The sequence below is a fragment of the Sceloporus occidentalis genome, unplaced genomic scaffold (assembly GCF_023333645.1).
Source record: "Sceloporus occidentalis isolate IW3139 unplaced genomic scaffold, rSceOcc1.0.p SCAF_6, whole genome shotgun sequence".
NCBI classification, from domain to species: domain Eukaryota; kingdom Metazoa; phylum Chordata; class Lepidosauria; order Squamata; family Phrynosomatidae; genus Sceloporus; species Sceloporus occidentalis.
The window spans coordinates 127,760,289-127,780,218 of NW_028316986.1; the positions used below are offsets into that span (position 1 = coordinate 127,760,289).

The window sequence follows — 19,930 nt, forward strand, 5'->3', positions numbered from 1 at the left end:
TGGTTGCACTTGGGCTGAAAAATGCAAACTTGAAATTTTAAAGAGCTTTGCTTGCCAACTGCACTAGTAAAGCCTTAAGTCACACATTTATGTATTTAATATGCATTACTCCGAGATGAAAGTGGATGACATTGTAATTAGGTGGTATACGTTCATGTTTCAGCTGCCTTTCTTTCCTTACAGGCAATATCGATTTTTCTGTCACCTGTGCTGTTTTCTGGGGTTTCTGACATCAACTACTATTCAACAGCAGACAAGTAAGAGTCGTCTTTGTCACACTTAGTAAAGACTTTGAAAGTCAGAACAGTTCTGCCATATTTAACTATATGTAAAAGCCCAAAGCCATGGGATTAGGTTACTGTGTGTGCATGATGAATGAGGATATGAGAAGGAGACAGAAAAAGAAGTGATGCTTCAGAAAAACTGGGCCATCTGATGACTAGCATTCTTAAATTACCTCTTATATTTGGAACTTTGTTTTAGTTTATAAGCTGTCTAAGAGGGAAGGAGAGGACAAAGAAGTATTACATTTCTGAAAGTGGAGATTATGGAACAGATGTGGTCGTGTGCTTTATTAGTCTAATAAACCTGAGTTCCTGGGAACCTTAGGATTCTGTGAGACGTCACTAGAAGTTCTACAAGAGATTTAAAAATTAACTTGTTTTATGCTGTAGATATAATAATTTTTATGTAGCGGTTCTCTGAGACCTGAAAATTATTTCAAGAGTTCTTTCAGGGTAAAAAGGCTGAGAAAGTTGGTCTACTATTTTCAGAATATGCTCTTTGGTTACATAGAGCAGCCTAGGGAAGACTTCTGAATATCCTAAGGGAAAAAAAAGAAAGAAAAGAGATAACCCTAACTCAAAGCAGGAATGTTTATTAATCTCATTATTAATATGATTGTGCCATCAATGTTATATGTTAAATCATAACCCTAGGACAATGAGTTGTCAGCTGTGTAGAAGAAACTGTACAGGACATAGACAATAAATACTAACCTGTAACAGAAAATTAAATTCCCCAAACTTAGAGCAAGCTTAGCTCTTGGGATAGGAGAGACAATAGACGCATTTCACCATTAAGGCTTAGGAAATGCAAATCTGTAAAATGTCAGTTCTTCAAATAGACAAGAAGCTCTGTGTAGACTGGAGAAGTGTCTCCTTTCGAACTGTGAAAGTCTTTCTTCCAGCCACTTGAGACATTTTCTAGCTTGACTAGAAACGTTGCTCAGTGGAGCCCCAAAGCTAACTCAAACCAATATTTAATTTTCCTTTTTGGTTCTTTAAGGAGTGGTTTTGATGGTACGTAAATGGGTGGAGGTCCCCCCCTCCCTAGTGCTCACAGTGGGAATTTAGTAGAAAGAGTGGCTATTTCAGAGAGTGAAATGGCTGTTTGTTCATGCAAGAAGCTCTCTTTCATGTTGGAATGCCTCCCCACACTTACCCTCACCTTAGAGGCCTTGTGGTGTGATCAAACATGGGGCCGGAAGGAGTGGGAACATCTGAAATACGAAAGGAAAGGGGAATGAAGCCAAGGGCATGGGTTCTCAACTTCTGGTTGAGCTTGAGCAGACTTGATGCTTGTTTGTTTTGAATTAAGTGTAGGTGCACTGTTGACTTAGCTAACTAGCTAGCTGGAAATTTTTTTGGGCTGCCCAAACCACAGCCAGCTCTGCACTGTAGCAGCCTTTATACTGCAAACCCATGTCAGGGGAAGACAGCTGATCTATAGAAAATTTGGGGATGTAAACGTTCAAGTAGTTTCCAATTTATGGCAACCCTAAGGCAAACCTGTCATGAGGTTTTCTTAGGGGGATTTGTTCAGAGAGGGTTCGCTATTGCCTTCCCCTGAGGCTGAGAGAGTGTTACTTGCCCAAGGTCACCCAGTGGGTTTCATGGCTGAGTGGGGAATTGAATCCTGGTCTCCAGAATTATAGTCCAACATTCAAACCACTACACTATGAACAATTTTACAGAAATTAATGTTTTACTCAAAGAACCAGGGATATCAGAGTGGGGGAATTATTCCACTATTTGAAGCCCTCCCTTCAGCCACCATCTTGGGGGGAGAGAGGCAGGCGAGCTCCAACTGCCTGCCTGAAGAAGACAAGCCCTCCCTTCAGCCACCATCTTGGGGAGAGAGAGGCAGGCTGGCCCAACTGCCTGCCTGAAGAAGACAAGCCCTCCCTTCAGCCACCATCTTGGGGAGAGAGAGGCAGGCTGACCCAACTGCCTGCCTGAAGAAGACAAGCCCTCCCTTCAGCCACCATCTTGGGGAGAGAGAGGCAGGCTGGCTCCAACTGCCTGCCTGAAGAAGACAAGCCCTCCCTTGTATTGTTTTTAAATTGTATGGGTGGGTTTTTGTATTGTTGGGCTATGTATTGGTTTTGATGGTGTTTTTGTAAACCGCTGTGATCTACAAGGAATAGCGGTCTAGAAATAAAATTTCATTCATTCATTCATTTGGCATACAGAATCAATGAGCTGGATCCAAATGTAATAATAATTAAGAGCAGAATCACTGGAATTACCAGGACTGCCATCCTGCAATTATATGCAGAAAAAAACAACCCAATTACAGTTTTTTCAGCAAGAAAACAGCATTTTTTGTGCAGAAATTAACATATCTCCATTGGAATATTATTTTTTGCACAGAAAATGCTTTTACTTGCACAGAAAATGCTGTTTTCTGCATGAAACAACCACATACAAATTTTGCACAGAAGAAGTCCTGAATTGTGAAGATTCTTATTAGTCTAGGCTTCTTCTCATTAGGGTTTCTTGACACTTAAACAAAATGTTTTTCAGCCATTTTTTAAAAAAAGTATTTTCAAATATTCTTTCCAACTCTATTAGAAATAGAAATGGGGAGAACAGATGTCCTTAACTGCCTTCTGTTTCTCAAGAAAGTTAACAGCATACCTACCCCAGCTGGCCATGATGGATAAGATGCAGAGCTGCCTTTGAATTTTGTCTTGATTTTCCTTCTTGTAGCTTTTAAAATCCATTTGTGCTCCTGATCCTTTTTGCACCCTGATCCTATACACATTTACTTGAAATTAAATGCCATTGATTTTTGGGATGCACACCTCCAAGGAGGTGGCTCAAAGTTCACACACCATCCAAGAACATAGTGGACAGAGATAACTGTGTGTACTGTTCTATATAGGATTTCCAGTAACATTCAGTTCCAGCCCGAATGCTGATCTCTGCCCTGCATCTAGAATTGGCCAAGATGATTTACCAGGCAAGTATATGTTTCTTTCAAACAAACAATTTCAGAGCGTCTTTTAAGATGCCTGCCTCTTTCCTTCTTTCTTTTGGTAGACATCAGATCTCCTTGAAAAAAGACATTACACATAACATTTGTTTGTTTATTAAAATGATTCTGTCCCTTTTGCAATGATGACCTGCATGATAATTCAAAGTATATCCTCCCCCCACCCAAAAGCAAGAAGACAAGTTATTTAAAAATAAAATAAAACAGCAGACAAAATGAATTTAAAGACAACAAAGTTAATGCTGAAAGAGAGGACTAAGAGGAAATATGTAGTTGTTTGACTTGGTTACCTGTTTTTCTGTTTTAAAAAATTGAAATGCGTTTATTTGTTTTTACAGGCTATGATCTGATTTCACAGTTCCAGCTTGATAAAGCTGCTTCCAGAGGCATTATCCAGCGTGTGGTGGGTTCCACAACTTTACAAGTGGCTTACAAATTAGGCACAAATGTAGACTTCAGGATTCCTACTAGGTAATAAGTGCTGTTGTTTTTGTTGTATTATTTCTTTCAAACATATGTCTAAATGGACAACTGTCTTCTTAGTTTCCTGGACAGCCATTTTGAATGAGGTAAACTGTGCTCTCCATTCCAAGAATCCCTTCTTTGGCCTCTAGCCTATGAAGTCACCTAGGTTATGTTTATACCAACTCTTTTTCATTTGATTTAATCACCATCTATAGTATTCAGTTAAGAGGTTATGCTTTGGGGTTTGCCCTTTTTCAGTTAGCCCTCTTGTCTATCATTTCATCATTGTGTCGAGGGTGAGGCTGCCATTTTGTTGGCTAGTCCCAACTAAGATAGACTCATTCAATCAACTGCTGAATGGTGAGTCAACATATACATAAATCTAACAGATGGATTGGGTTTGTTGAATGCTGAGTCAACATATAGACAACTCTAACTGATTCCATTGAATCTATTTTGTCCTGTATTGGTTTCAGCAAATGACCAGAGCCTCAAGAAGGGACTTCAGGAAAATATAGATCCAAGACACACACATAGAGAAGTGTGGGTCACCAACATGGAGGTTGAGACAACAAAGTTGGTTCAGTCTAGGTCATACACAGTCAAATGATAAATGCAGGCAACAGTCAAAAGGCGATCCAAGAGTGTAGTCAGCAAACAGAATATGGTCAAAAGCATGAACAGGAGCAGAGAATGTTGCTTCTACTAGGAATTCATTTGTCAGCAACAATTTCCTAAGGGAGGTACCAGGATATTTATGGACTAGAAGCTTCCTGCAGATGCTGTTTGATTGCTGAGCATTTTAAATATAAATGCTCAGAGTATTTCCACCCCTCTTTCCCTCGATGATGCTCTGCTGGGCCCTATACCATCAGGTTTGTATCTCCATCCATGTCTTTGTCACACTATGGCTGCTGAGGGGCCTCACCATTGGTCTCTGGAATTGGCATACCTCCCTGTTGCTCTGTCTCTCTATACACGTATTCACTGTCAGTGCCAGAGTCTGCACTAGGGTCCTGGAGGCAGGGCATTACATGTTTTAGTCAGGACTAAAAGAGAATTTATGCCTGAGTTCATATATTTGTGCCAGTCACTGAAAGGCTGTTGTGTCAGTTGTCCATATCCATATATGAAATAGCTCAGACAAGTTAAGCACAAGAGACAAAAGTCATATCACTCCATGATGCCTCTTTCATAATACCTTCCTGTGAAAGAAATCCATGCATTCATAGGTGAAGAACTGCGTGACCATTCACTGAGAGATAAAGTATCTGGAATGTCAAAGAGATTCTCACTGTGATCTCACTCAGAGATTAGGTGAGTGGATCTTAGAAACTCAGACAGCAGGTAGTACCCATCATATGGGCTATCTTAGGCTTGTCTGGACTGACATCACATGGCAGCATTTTCCAGGTGAATCATAGAATCATAGAATAATAGAGTTGGAAAAGACTGCAAGGGCCATCCAGTCCAACCCCCTGCCATGCAGGAAATCCAAATCAAAGCATCAGACAGCCTCTAGTGATATCATTTAGCAGTATGATTTAAGTACCAATTGTAGTTGCTCTCTATTGTTCACATAATAATTAATTTGTTTTAATCGTGTTTGTTTTAATCGTGTTTTAATCGTTGTCCAACCCCCTGCCATGCAGGAAATCCAAATCAAAGCATCAGACAGCCTCTAGTGATATCATTTAGCAGTATGATTTAAGTACCAATTGTAGTTGCTCTCTATTGTTCACATAATAATTAATTTGTTTTAATCGTGTTTGGAAATCTTAGCTGAAGGAAATGTTCCCTTAACAAGGTGAAATGGGGGGATTATTCCATCTCACGTAGGGTGACAAGGAACATTTGATCTAGTGTTCTTGCTTCTAACCAGAAGGCAGAGCAAAGGGTGACCACAGGTGCTACCATGACTCTGAGGGAAGGAGGAAACTAACTAACAGTCTCAATCAGACTGGCATCAAAGGCTGGGACAGGGGTGGAGTGGGGGTGTGGCATCCGCATGACACATGCCCTGACTCTGCCCCCATGCCAATGTGAGGCTGCGTGCCCCACCACATGGTGGGTGGCATCATGGTGCTCCTCTGGTGCTGTGTCCAGATGATGCAGTGCCAAAGGAGCACCAAAAAGCCATGGTGCCAGCAGCTATGGTGCCCTTTCCATGGTGTAAAAAAGAGCCACTTTTTGCAGCTCTTTTTTGTGCTGTGGAAAGGCCAAATCAGGGCTGCGGCATGTAGTTGCTGCAGCCCCAATCCAGCAAAGATAGAGGCAGTCTGTTCAGCCCCTAGGTCAATATATAAACCTCCTGGAGAGCCTTTGCAAGTTGGAGCACCCAATAGATTAAGTCTTGTAAATTACAGCACACTTTAATGGCTAAAACTGGAGATTTGCACACAGTCCTTTCCTCTTGCTTGGTGCCCGCCAAAACTGGAGAACATGCACCCTCGTCTCTCACCTGGAGATGGTCATAGCCCTGAAATCTGGCAACCCTAACAAGGAAGGACATATTGCTATAGAATATTTTCTCGTTCAATACATGTAAAATGTTTTGGAATTTTAAAACCTTTCTGTCACAGTGAGAAAACTGTGTTGGCTGGGAATAGGCTGAGGTATAGCAGCTCAGTGAAGCAAAGCAAACTATATGTTTATAGACAAGCACACAAAACAGAAGTGGGTGTTGAGTCTGCTAGCAAATAGCTCACCCTAGATGATACTGGAGCATATTTTATACACCTTGCTGAGCCAGATTGTGAGTAATACAGCTCTCCCAGAATCCTGCTAATAAAGCCCGTTATACCTCACTGCCCTACATTATCATTCATTCATATATGAAGCATGTAATTATCTTTTAATATTAGTCTGGAGCACAACAGCAGCCAGCTATTATGCAGGAAATGGGGCTAGCTTTCCTGTAATTTGTCTGGGTATGCATGAAAAGACTCTGTCTCTCTTCTTAAAGCTAATGCTTAAAAGCAATGGTTGTACCACCTGCCACCTAGTGGCTCCAGGGAGTCACAGTGGTGCTGTTCACCAAAGCTGGTGCTGAAAGAACCATTTAGTTATTCCCCTGCAGAGCTATCTGTCTGTATGGGGTTATTTGGATGGTGAAATAATCATGGTAGAATGTGGGTTGAACCTTTGTTGCTCACACGCATTTCAAATGCACTTGAGTACAGCCCACCCTTCACTATCGTGAGCTTGCCATCCGTGGATTTAAACATCTGCGGATGGCAAGCCCCTTTGCTCCTAATGGCTGTGCATGCATGCAGCTCTGCTGCCTTTGAAAACCTCAGGACTTGAGGTCCTGTGTTTGTTTTTTAAAGCTGTGTGTGTGTGTGTGTGTGTGTCTGGAATGGAACCCCTGCAGATACTACGGGCCAACTGTACATGTTTTTTTGGGGAGGCAGCTATCAAAAAACCCACTTAGCCCAGGATAATTGATCTCAAGTTTTTTCCCCTGAGTTTTCCTAAAAGATTCACATTGTTGGCTGTGTGAATAACTGGTGCAAATAGACCCGGGATAAACCAGGATACAACTCTGCATGCCTTGAACATGTTTTGAATACATCTGCATCATCAACTCCATCTTTATTCGCAGTGCTGGCAGGTGTGAGCAACAGAACATGCATAGATGAGCATAGATGTGGTTCCGATAAAAACAAATAGTGTGAAAAACAAAACTGGAATGTGTGAGATTATTTGCGTAGTTGCACTAAAAACAACAACACTTGAATAACCCTGGTATGTGCCGTCAAGTTGCTTATGGTGTTACAGCAATTCCCCATAGTTATTCCTGTAGGGCTTTCTCAAACAAGGAATACTAAGAGGTGATTTTTGCCAGTTCCTCTTTCTGAAATATGTCCTTCAGCACCTGGTATTTATTGGTGGTCTCCCATCTAAGTACTAATCAGGGCTGATCCTGCTTAGCTTCCAAGATCAGACAGGGTCTGGTGCTATCAGAATATTTAGGCTCCTAACAGAGCTATATGCAAACTTTCTGTCTCCATCAATCTTTTTTTTTTGTTCCATAAAAGGATCGTGGTGTTTCAGTAGTGCTGATGTTTTAAAAGTGGCAGCCTTATGCTAATGCAGGTGTCTTAATTTCACTGGCCTAAGTATTGAAGGATGGGCCCAATACTCTAAAGACATCAGATCCTGGCTGATCTTGAAAACTAAGCAGGGTCCCTTTTGCTTAAGACTTGTATGGGAGACCACCAATGAATACCACTGTCTTCCACTGTGTCCAAAAGAATTGTTCACCATGATCTGGGTTTTTAAAAATCATATTAAACATGAAGAGACATGAATTATTGTATCCTGTCCAAATTGTTGCTGTTGTTGCTCTTGCTGGGTTAGGACTTTGCTAGGGATTTTTGCAAGGGTGTGTGTGTGTATGTGTAATTATACAGGAACCTTTAATTTTTTCCCAGTGTTGCCAAAAACAATACAAAATAGCAATAAGAAAAGATATAAATCTCATTCCTTTCCATTTTGGAGATTATTGGATGCCTCCTTTCTTTGTACTTATTAGCATGATAAAAAGCATTTGATTAAAAATGTTCCATAAGATCAAAAGATAGATGATTATCTTGTGCAGACTTACATGTTGAACACACATTTCGTAAATATGTGTAGGGCTACACTGCAAAGGGATGGAGTCACTCTATTGCACTGAAATGATTGAGACTCTGTATGTCCTCATATGCTCTTCTTTTTGATAGTGGAATGTTTGCTGCTATGGACTTAGTTTCAGAACACTAGATGGCCATTGCATCCTTGGATGCCCAGTCAGTAAGAGCAGAGTCATGTTATCCAAATAATTTAGTAGTCTGGCTCTTGATTGTTGCTAGATTTTCCCTTTCAGAGTAGAAAGGAAATGTCCAATGTTGAAAAAAAATGCTTTGCTTGTTAATGCTTAATTTGGCTGGATGTGTCTGCTCATGCCAAAGCAAAAGGGATGCCCCAATTGAGCTGTACCTTGTTGGGGCCTAAGTAGTTTTGCAAGCAATTTATTTTTGTTCAGGAATACAGATTTCCTAGTAGGAAAAAAGTGCTGAAAGATGACTGGGTTTAGTTTTTAAAACTGCATATTTTTGTCAGTAAAAAGTAAAACCACCCTGCTTTAACTGTGGATATACTTATCTGTGTCTTTTGCTCTTCAAGCAGTACTAAAATGAAGTAAAACCCAACTATGGAGTTTATCACACTGGGACTAATTTTGGCATTAAAGAGCAATTAAAAAGCATTTAAAGCATCCCACAAATAAAGCGAAAAAGGCAAGTAATTGCGCAAATGATTATCACATGCAATTTTGCAAATACAGTGATATCGGAAATGCATTGTCACTGAAATCCCGAAAGTAAGAAGATGCGCATTAATGCTTCTTTGTGACCACTCAAATGGCAGATTTTGTGTGACATCATGTGAAATTGTTTCACATAATTACGTGATTTTTCCAGGATATTCATGGGATAAACTCTTCATCTCCTTTGTGCAATAAACTCCATTGTGTGAATGCATTTTAACTGGTGCAAGAGAACTTTCTCCTCCTGTCTTCCTCCTCTAGCCCTCTGTAACCCTTCTCCCATCTGTTCTGAAGGGCCTTTCAGTCCACTAAAGCAGATGTACACAAGTAGGGACATTTAGAGGAACTAAGGAAAATATAAGTGTAGTCCAGGATGATTCCAGAGCTAGAAGGGAGACCTTGTATTATTTAAGCATAACCTTTAGTTTCCTCATGTATTACTAAGGTTAATGAACTGTATTTTATGTCTGATCACTTACTATGATATTTTATGATGTTGATACTGTTGTAAATTGTACGATGTTTTGTACCCTTGTTGTAACCCGCTTTGATCTCTTTTTGGAAAAGCGGGCTATAAATAAACAGTATTATTATTATTATTATTATTATTATTACTTTGCTACTACATAATAGAAAAATTCTAGTGAGTAACAAAGATGTGTCCTAAGGTAGAAACATGCTAGCCTGCATATATTCTTCTTCTTCTTTTTGGCAAGGTTTTTTAATGAGTTGCAGTAAATTTCAATTATTCATCAGTGACTTCAATTTGCATATCTCCAAGGAAACCCTAGAAACTAATAAAAACCTGGAGATTATCTGTTTTGTTTCAGCAATTCTCCCTGTTTCCAATAAATAACACAAGGCAGGCTCTTTATCACTTTTTTCAGCAAGAACATGCATACAGCATGAATGATGTTTCATTAATCAAAAGAATGAAGCGTGATTTCTCAGGAAATGAAAATAAGAGCTTTTTCACACAACTTGTTCAGTGTATGAAGCCTGCCAGGATTAGCTTCCAGTTGAGTCCTGTGTGGAAAGGCCACAGGGTTCATACCAGAATGACTTGTGGCATAGCTTGAAAAAAACCCAAACACTTTCTTATTGTAGCAGCAGAAAAGACACTGTTCTGATTTAGGGATACAAGCTTTAGGAAGGTGCACATGGTAATGTAACCATATATTGACACAGCTACAAGTCTGCAGAGCTGAGGAAGGGAGTTACTACTGCCATGCGGTGAAAAGGGTATATGAAGATGCTCCAAAGTAGGGGCAGGAATTGGTCTGGTTTCCCACCCCTCCCAGCCTACATGATAGCAGGGTATGATCATGCTCCTGACCTCACAGCTATAATTAGGTTTGCCATATTCCAGTCCCTCATATCTGGGCATCTAATTTACATATTATGTAAATTATTATAATTATACATGTTATTAATTTGTATTATGCAGATTCAACACATTAATTATAGCACTTTCCCCACCATTATGTTTCAACTTAAGTACCAGTACCAGCTAAGAGCTCTTTTTTTCTTCTTTCCCCCCTCTAGCTGGTAAAGGGACTCTCTTTACTCTCTTGAGGCTGTTTGGAAGTGAAGTTCTACCATGTTGCCCAAGCTACCATTACAATCACTACACAACAGAAGGTTATCTCTGCTTGCCTCCTTTCCTTTCCTGCCTTCTGGCTCTGCTGGTAAAGGGGAGAGAGGATTGAAGAATAAGGTGGCAGTGCTATGACTGTGCAGTAGCAACTGGAGCCTGCATGGTGGGATAAGGCTCCTACCAATGCCAGTCTTCTTACTTCTTCCTTCTTCATTGCCACTGCCACATTTTAACCTACCAATCAGCCTGAGATGAAAGAAAAATCTGAGATTTACTGCTTCAATTGGCTCAGCCAGCTGGGACATTTTTAGCCCCTTCAACCTGGGACTGTCCAGGTTTTCCTGAACAAATGGCAACCCTAGCTGTGATGTTTCCTTCCACCCCACAATTTTCCTGACTGCACTGCAAGCTGGAGCTTTTCACCAGACTGCAATCAGGGCTCCGGCTTTGCTCTGTCCATGTCTTCCTTATGTGGGTAAAGCAAAGCAAAGCAAAGCTGTGTACAGACCCAAGGGCTTGCTGCAGGAGCATTCCTATAATTTCTGTTTGTGTTGGAAAGGAAAGCCTGTCCTGTGCTTTTCCCCCATGGAGGAAGATGCTCCTGGTTGTTTCTACTTACTGAAGGTCAGAGGTGACCTCAGGGATTTCCCCACATGTCTTTTAAGAAGATAGAGAGTGTATGGGGTGTCTTTATGTGTATCTGATGGATACTTCATGCTATTCACCCTGGTCTCTGCTAAGAGATAATAGAGAGAATTCCCCTGTTCCTGCTCTGTTCCCAGTCCGGAGGATGATCTTGTGGGGAATTCACAAGGAGGTGGGAGTTAGGAGAGGGGAGGGATTTGAGGAGGGGATATCCTCTTGATCCTTCATGGGCCGAATGTTTGGTGTGCAAGGTCTAATTAATATAAATAAATAAAACTGAGTTATTTATTTTTATCAGAGGGATTTGTACACCACTTTTTAGGTCCATGCACTCCCACGTGGCATGCATTAAAAAAAGATGCAATATCTAGACAATACCAGAGGAAGAAAGCTGACATACATAGTTTTCCATGTGCATAAGCCTCATTTTTAAAGAAAAAACCCTCTTTAAACCTTGCTTAAATGATTGAGTAGACCAGGAATATGGTTAGAATGCATCTTCAGAACTACCTTATTAGTTAAAGCTTTGATCATTTCAGATCCTTAGCCTATATGTTTCACCCTTTTCCACAACTCACTTTCAGCAGCTTCCTGAAAGCTTTATTGTTACACTCATGGCTTAGCCTTACTGAAAGGATGAAGTACTAAGGCAGAAAATTAACCAAAGTAACCACTAGTCACTCTCAGCCCGGTGAACATCAAAGCAGTACTGAGTTTGGTCCATGGCTTAACAGGCAGCAATTCTACAGAATACAGGACAGCTCTAAATGAAATCCCAGTCCCACCATCGCGAGAGGCATATTGGGAGAGACATAAGAGGCAGGCTCTCTCAATGGATTTTCCCAGGCTCACTACCCAGCTGGGCTAGGCTGGCCCCCTCTCTTTTGTTCTTCTGTCAGCAGACGAAGACTTTTTTCATGGTGTAGTGGTTTGAACATTGGACTACAGCTCTGGAGAACAGGGTTCGAATTCCCACTGGGGTTAATCACATGGAAACCCACTGGGTGACTTTGGGCAAGTAATACTCTCAGCCCCAGAGGATGGCAAAGGCAAACCCACTCTGAACAAGTCTTGTCTAGAAAATGCTTTGATAGGTTCACCTTAGAATTGCCATAAGTTGGAAGTGACTTGAAGGCATACAACAATAGCAACAAAAGCTTTGGCAATTAAACTGGTTTGTTGCTGAAGAAAAAATTGATTTGGTAGGTTCTATTCTTTTATTGACATCTTCCCCATTATGTTTTTTAATTATTTAAATTTATTTAAATTTATTTTATTTTATCATTGTTAGCCATTTTGAATGCCATTCTCTGGTAGGAAGGCAGTATTGATCAACACTGTTTTAGTATTGCTTTGGTTCAGGGCACTGTTATTGGTCAAAATGGAGGCCTTCCTGTGGGTTGTTTGTGATATAGGAAGACATAATATAGAATAATAATTACTCTAACTGGCAAGAAAGCTGAGCTGATGTCTCAGATGGGGACAAGCCTACTAGCAGGCTGACAGTGCTTTGAGAGAGTGGACATCCATGTTCTCTCCAAGTGAGGATTTGTGCCAGTGCTAAATCAAACCAGCTGGTAAACACTAACAACAGGAAATCTCCTTTATTTCCATCCTGTACAGATCTTTGTACCCAAATGGATTACCTGGTGAATATTCCATTTTAACTACTTTTCGGATGACCGGAAATACACTTCAGAAATACTGGAGCATTTGGCAGGTTCTGGACTCTTCTGGAAATGAACAAGTTGGAGTGAGGTTTAATGGGCCGGCCAAATCTGTTGAGTACTCATATAAAGGAACTGATGGAAGTCTCCAGACTGCAACATTTTTGGATTTGCCATATCTATTTGATTCCCAATGGCATAAAGTTATGGTTGGCATAGAAAGGAGCTCTGTTGCTCTTTATATTGATTGCACTTTGATCCAGACTTTGCCCATCACACCAAGAGGAAAGATCAGCGTTGATGGCTTTACCACACTTGGAAAACTGAAAAGTAATCCTCAGATTTCAGTTCCGGTAAGTTTAAACATTTAGCTTTATCAAGAAAGAGTTCTTTGTCTAATTTGGGGCGGAGACATCACAATATATTTTGTTCCAAACAAAGAAATAAATATTGCACCTGCGATTTGGATGCTGTAGGGAAAAATATTACTACTTAGCAAGCTTTAAGTGCCTAAATCTCATTAAAACTAGAAATCTGTCTTTAGTGAACTTCATACGAACTCAGCACATACCGAGAGGAAGGAGGAAAACAATTTGGAAAGCAAGAGATTATTTAATAAATCAGACTAAAATGGATGCTGGATCTCATGAAAATTTAAACACGAGTCTTACCTCAACCCTTTACAAGTCCCAATTAAAAATCATCAAACCATTACACATTAGAGGGGAACATGACCATTTTTGAACTGCATTATTGTTAAGCAGCATATCAAAATTAATTGTGTTGTCAGTGGAATAAAAAAATCTTGCTGATTTATACAAGTTGGTCACCAAGAACAGTATTCTATTCTATTCTGTTTTATTTTGGCCTGTTAGCCTAATTCACCCCAGTATTTGAAAGTGGAAATAGCATTTCTCTGGTATAAAAGGTACAGTCTTCCTTCTAGAAAGCTTCAGTTTATTCTTAGGCCCTTGCTTCTTTGTCTCTATAAAAAGGAAACTTTTGAAGAATAAAAACACTGTTTGTTTAAAATACATGCTGTGGTAGACCAAGAGATTTGGAGTCTTTGGGCATAGTCCAGATGCCTTGCTTATGACATCCTAACTCATTTGTAATAACTCCTTTCTATGAGAAAATGGTTCTGTTTGTGGTAATGTCTAAAAACCTTTCCTCTGTGCCTTTCTGCCAACAAGACTGGGTTTCAGGAATCTGTGACACTGTGTGATGAGCTTCATTATTTTTGGAAACCAATTGTATTTGGTGTGAAGTAGCTAAAGGAAGTGTGAAGTACCATCTATGATGGACAGGAAATCATTTGTAGCTATCACACTTTGGCGAGCCTAGATATACTTGTGTAATCCATCTTACTGCTTTCTGATAATGTAATGCAATAGGGCTTTGTTCCAGAGAAATAGATTGAAGGTATTAGAATCATAGAGTTGTAAGAGACCACGAGGGCCATCCAAGCCAACCCCCTGCCATGCAGGAAATCACAATCAAAGCATCCCCAACAGATGGCCATCCAGCCTCTGTTTAAAGACCTCCAAGGAAGGAGACTCCACCACTCTCCGAGGGAGTGTGTTCCATGGTGGAATCTCTTTTCCTGGAGCTTGCATCCATTGTTCTGTGTTCTAGTCTCTGTTAGGAAAAGTGCGGAGACATGGTTAGGTGGTGCTTTTGAAAGGTCTGTTCTTTAATTGTTAATGATTAGTTTACCTCATGCTCACTACACTTGCAAGGTAGTTCATTTGGATGACCAGGTTTTATATGTTCTGGAAGTCAGAAACAGGTTATTGTTTTTCTCCCTGAAGCACCATCATCTGTCTCCATGAGAGGTACAATAAGGCCTTATGAAGAATTAGCTGAAACCATCAGGGGCTAACTACATATGCTGTGCAGCTGTGTATTCCCCCACACTCCATATTTGGGTTGATGGTTGTTTTTCTTTCATGAAAAGTAAAAACAGGAGGAAGAATAAGAACGGGGGAGGGGGAGTGGTCTGACTACCACAGCAATCACCTATCACATCTCCTGCAGCTGGTCATTGAGAAATACACACTTTTGTCTGCAGGTCGAATTGCTCAGAGATGAGGCTCTAAATCCATCTCTGAATCACTACTGTGATTTCAGCTTCTAGTGATGTATTGTGGGCAATGTACTGTCAGACCTTTAATTCTCTACCCAGTGGTGGCTGATGGCTTCATAGAATCACAGAATCTTAGAGTTGGAAGGGGTGAAGAATGTCATTTATTCCATCGCCTGCCATGTTAGAATACACAACTGAAGCTCCTTTGAAAAATATCCATCCAACTCCTGTTTAAGACCCCCAAAGAAGGAGACTCCATCACCCTATGAGATAGAAAGATACATCGTTATTGAATAAGTCTCCAGACCATTTCAAATAAAACAAACAAATACACACACACAATGATAAAAAGAAAAAAAATACAGTTTAAACATACATTAAAAATAAAATTTGAATATGCTTACCCCTCCTGTAATTTGCACAACAGTCTATCTTTTCTACTTCTTGCTTCCATAAAATAATTGTTTTCACTGCAAACAAGGCAACCCTAATAGTTATAAAAGGATCATGTCCTTGCAATAGCAGAGACAGCTTGCTTTCATCATCCCTTTCCCTTAAATTTCTGATGATGGGAGCTAGATATTGTTCTCTAATACCATTATATAATGGACAATGCAGCAGATAATGTGAAAGATCTTCAACTTTAGGTGCCGCACATATACAGTCTATCAAGAAAAGGGATACCCTGGTTTCTTCCTTGAATCACCCTTGAATCCATTTGTTCAAAGCAGAGGTTGACAAAAGCCTTCCAGTGTTCTCTTTTCATAGGGAAAAACAGATATTATTCTTCCTGGAAAAGTGTTTTGGCCCTTGATAGCCATTTCAAGGATTTTACTGATGCCAGAGTTGCTAGATCCAATTGAACTCTAATGTTGAGCACTCTTTGTTTAAATGTGCTGCAGGCATTTGTATTGATCTTTCTAATAGCTGTTACACTGAAGCCCACACTGGAGAGCCTTTTTGAAAAGTTGAAAAACTAGGAGTTTGATGTAAGATTATTCTCCTGTTCAGTTAAACATAACTTGTGTAGCCTATCATCACACATTTGTATTAACTTGATCCACCCTATGAGGTAGTCTGTTTCATTGTGGAATGCTTCTCAAGTAAAGATGTTCTTCCTAGTGTTCCAGTGGAATCTCCTTTCTTATAATTTGAATCCATTGGTTTGTGTTCTGGTCTCTGGAAAAGCAAAAAACAAGCTGACACCATCTTCAACATGACATTCCTCAGAGACTTAAAGATGACTTTCATATCACCTGCCAGTCTTCTCTTCTCCAAGCTAAAGGTACTCCAAGTCATTCCCAATTAAGGCTTGGTTTCCAGACCTTTGATTATCTTGGTTGTCCTTCTCTGGACATGTTCTGGCTTGTCAGTGTATGTAGAGTGGTAAATCCATGTGAATTACTGAACCTAATTTGAAAATAAGTTTCAGCATTGTTGGCTGCATCCGCACTGCAGAAATAATCCAGTTTGACACACCTTTAACTGCCAAGACACAGTGCTATGGAATCCTGGGAATTGTTGTTTGTTGTAGCACCAGAGCTCTCTGACAGAGAAGACTAAATGTCTCACAAAACTACAGATCCCAGAATTCCATAACATTGAGCCAGTTGAAGCGATATCAGACTGGATTATTTCTGCAGTGGCGTTGCAGCCTTTGATAGCTCCTTTAGAGTTTGGACTAAAACCTGGTGCAGACCAACCATCCCGTTGACTTTGGAAACAAACTGCCACTGCTTCTGTCCCAACTGTGCTGTCTAGTGCATGTGTGTGTATGCATGTGTAAATATGGAGTCCTTAACTGGTTTCATGAATGCACATGACTTTACATTCATTTGTCTGAAACACAGATATGCACCTCCAGCATCATATGACAAATTCCTTCATTTTTTTTAAAAAAAGAAACCAAAGCAGTTTGCAGTACCATCTCAATGTAGAGGAAGGGATCCATTGGGCTAATGCAAACACCAGCCACTGAATTAAATTAGCCTGTATTAGCATATGATGTGGTAAATTCCCTAAGATCCATGTAGCACATATGCGTAAACCTGATTACAGAGGTCATAAAAGGAGACAGTTTAGTCTGGGAGTCTGAGTGTTAGACTAAGAGGATTATCACACGGAGGCACTTATGTGGGTGAAACATTGCTGAACTGTTGCAAAAGCACAAAGGTGGGATCGCCCATCGTGCTTCTAAAATGTAATTGAGGCTTCCTGCTTTCCTTCCATTGATGAAGCATTCGCGGAGAAGCCATTTTTTTAATAACGGGATAGCTTGTTAGTAAAAAAATGGCTTCTCCTGGCTTCACAAACACTTTGTCGATGGAAGGAAAGCGGGAAGCCTCAATTACATTTTAGAAGCGCTATGGATAATCCCACCTTTGCGCTTCTGAAACAGTTCTGCAATGGTTCACCCATGTAAATGCCTCCAAATGATAATCCCCAGGCCTAAGACTTCTGGAGACTAGATTTTGAATCATTGCTCAGCTATGGAAATTTAGTGGCTGATCTTGAACAAATCACACTCTCTCGGTTGCCAAGAAAGGCAAAGGCAATCCTCCTGTGCACAAACCTTTTCAAGAAAGCCCTTGTGATAGGTTCACCTTAGGGTCGCCATAAGTCAGAAATGACGTGAAGGGACACAACAACAATAACAACATAGGTAATCAATGCTGTTCACCAGAAGCCAGATAATGAATTGACTGAGAGGTATTAGCAACAGATGAATCTTATTATTGAAAGCAGGAAAGACAATACAACTTGAACGAACTGGGGTCTGGCAAAAAGGCAATATAAATGCAAGAATGTTCAAGTATGAACCAGACAGTTAACAGCGAAAAATGTTTTAAAGTAAGCCTATTTGGATATTCATAAGAAAGGGTATATTTCATAAATTACATTAGGTGTGTGGCTTAAAATATACTCCTGCTACTAGTGTGCTCTGTATGTTTGTTTAGTCATGGAATAGTGAGCTAGTGTTTATTAGTGAACACAGACAGAAGCCAGTTTCAGCCATTGGTCCTACTTCTGCCATATCTCCCTTTTAGCTTTGGACCTGACATTTTGCAGAGAGAAGGATTGTCTATAACAGAATTTGGAAAAGTTATTTTTAGGACTACAGCTCTCAGAAACCCCTAGCTAGCATTGCTCATGGCACAGGGCAATGAACTTAATGGTTTCTGCTGAACCCTTTTTTTTTTTTTTAAAAAAGCATCAGGATTAATTTATTTTAGCTGAATTAGAATCCTTCATCAAGTAAAGGAAAAAGGCAATTCTTACTATGCACATAGAATAGCCCCACGTCTGCAGTTCATACATGACTTAGGCACTTCACAGAGCGCCCAAAAAGGGCGCTCTGCTGGCACCACTGGTTGCTGCGTCCGGGAACCGCAGTGGACAAACCGTGCGATTCCCAGATGCAGCAAAAAGAATGGGCACTGCCATTTTGTAGGCGCTCAGCACGTACTAGGGTTAGGGGCGTCCAGAAAGGATGCCCCTTTCTAACCCTAGTATGCGCCGAGCGCATACTTTCTGCCCGTGCGGAACGGGCCTTAGTTGAAGCAATTGACTACACCTCATTGAATGGGATTTTAAAAATGTCCTGACTCTTATCGCTCTGATATTTAAGAGTGTGCTTTTAAATCTTCTTTAACAGTGGTCTAGTAGCAAATTTTAAAGTTTGTTCTTGTTATTTGACATCAAGTTGATTTTGATTTATGGTGACTCTATGAATGAGAGACCTACAAGAGCCCCTATCATCAACTGCCTTGCTGAGGTCTTGCAAACCCAAATCGGTGGCTTCTTTGATTGAATTTGATTTAATCCACCTGTAGAACAGTCTCCTTCTTTTGCTACTGTCTTCTGTCTTACCAAATATTACTGTCTTTTCCAGTGAATCACGTCATCTCATGATGTGTCCAAAGTCGAGCAGCCTCAGCTTAATCATCTTGGCTTTTAGTGAGAGTTCAGGCTTGATTTGCTCTAGGACTCATTCATTTTTCTTTTTAGCAATCCATGGTAGAACTCTTCTCCAACACCACATTTCAAATGAGTTGATTTTCTTCCTGTCAGTTTTCTTCACTGTTCACTCAATCTGCCGTCAACATAGCTACACATACAAGAAAAGCCCCAAAACACAAACAGCTACCTTCTTGACCCATATCAACAATCTGCTTTTCTCAGTTTGCTTCACCATTGGAGCATCTCTTTCGTTAGACGAATGGAATTTTGTTGCTATGCAACACCAAACCACCTCAAGTATTTTGCCTTATAACAGGGATAATGTATATTGTCCCCATCACCTTAAAACAAAAATACAATGAGGATCACAGAAATGTTCAAAGGGGGCAGGGAATTTTGAGAAGCTGGCAAATGACATCTTTGTTCTTTGCTAATTAAAAGGGATAGGTTTAAAGAAAGCCCTAGTCCTTGACTTCACTACATTACTGTTAGTACCTATTGGAAGAAACTATGAGTAGTACACCTCTGTCTCAGTTGTTTTCCACTTAGATGTACCAGGGCACAGCTCTCCCTGTAATGTCATTGAAACAATCACTTAGGACTGGTGCAAGGAGTGTGACCCTTGTTGTCAAGGGAATGTGTCATCAGTACTTGTGCAGAACTCAGTTACCAAACATGGAAAGAGTTACTTCCTGCTTAGTACACAATACTAGCTAGACCTGTTATTCACTCTTGGCATAGCATTCCAGGAGATAGGAACATGAGATCGCAAGGTTTTCTATGAGAATCTGTTAGCATCCTCACCACTCAGTCTACTTGAGTGATATGGTGGAGTAAGCTTTCTGTGCTTAAAGCTTATAGAAGTGGGAGAGAAGCTTGCTTTTATAATAATAATAATAATAATAATAATAATAATATGA

At 40.3% G+C, this 19,930-nt stretch overlaps 1 protein-coding gene across 1 annotated transcript in view; it reads left to right on the plus strand.

Annotated features, from left to right (window-relative positions):
• The window catches only part of LOC149311390 (uncharacterized), a 156,076-nt gene that overhangs the window by 47,264 nt on the left and 88,882 nt on the right, over nucleotides 1-19,930 (plus strand). The window contains exons 2-5 of the mRNA XM_089528558.1: nucleotides 184-257; nucleotides 3,169-3,246; nucleotides 3,618-3,750; nucleotides 12,921-13,317. Of these exons, the coding sequence (XP_089384684.1) occupies nucleotides 184-257; nucleotides 3,169-3,246; nucleotides 3,618-3,750; nucleotides 12,921-13,317 (682 nt within the window). The remainder of the gene's footprint in view (nucleotides 1-183; nucleotides 258-3,168; nucleotides 3,247-3,617; nucleotides 3,751-12,920; nucleotides 13,318-19,930) is intronic.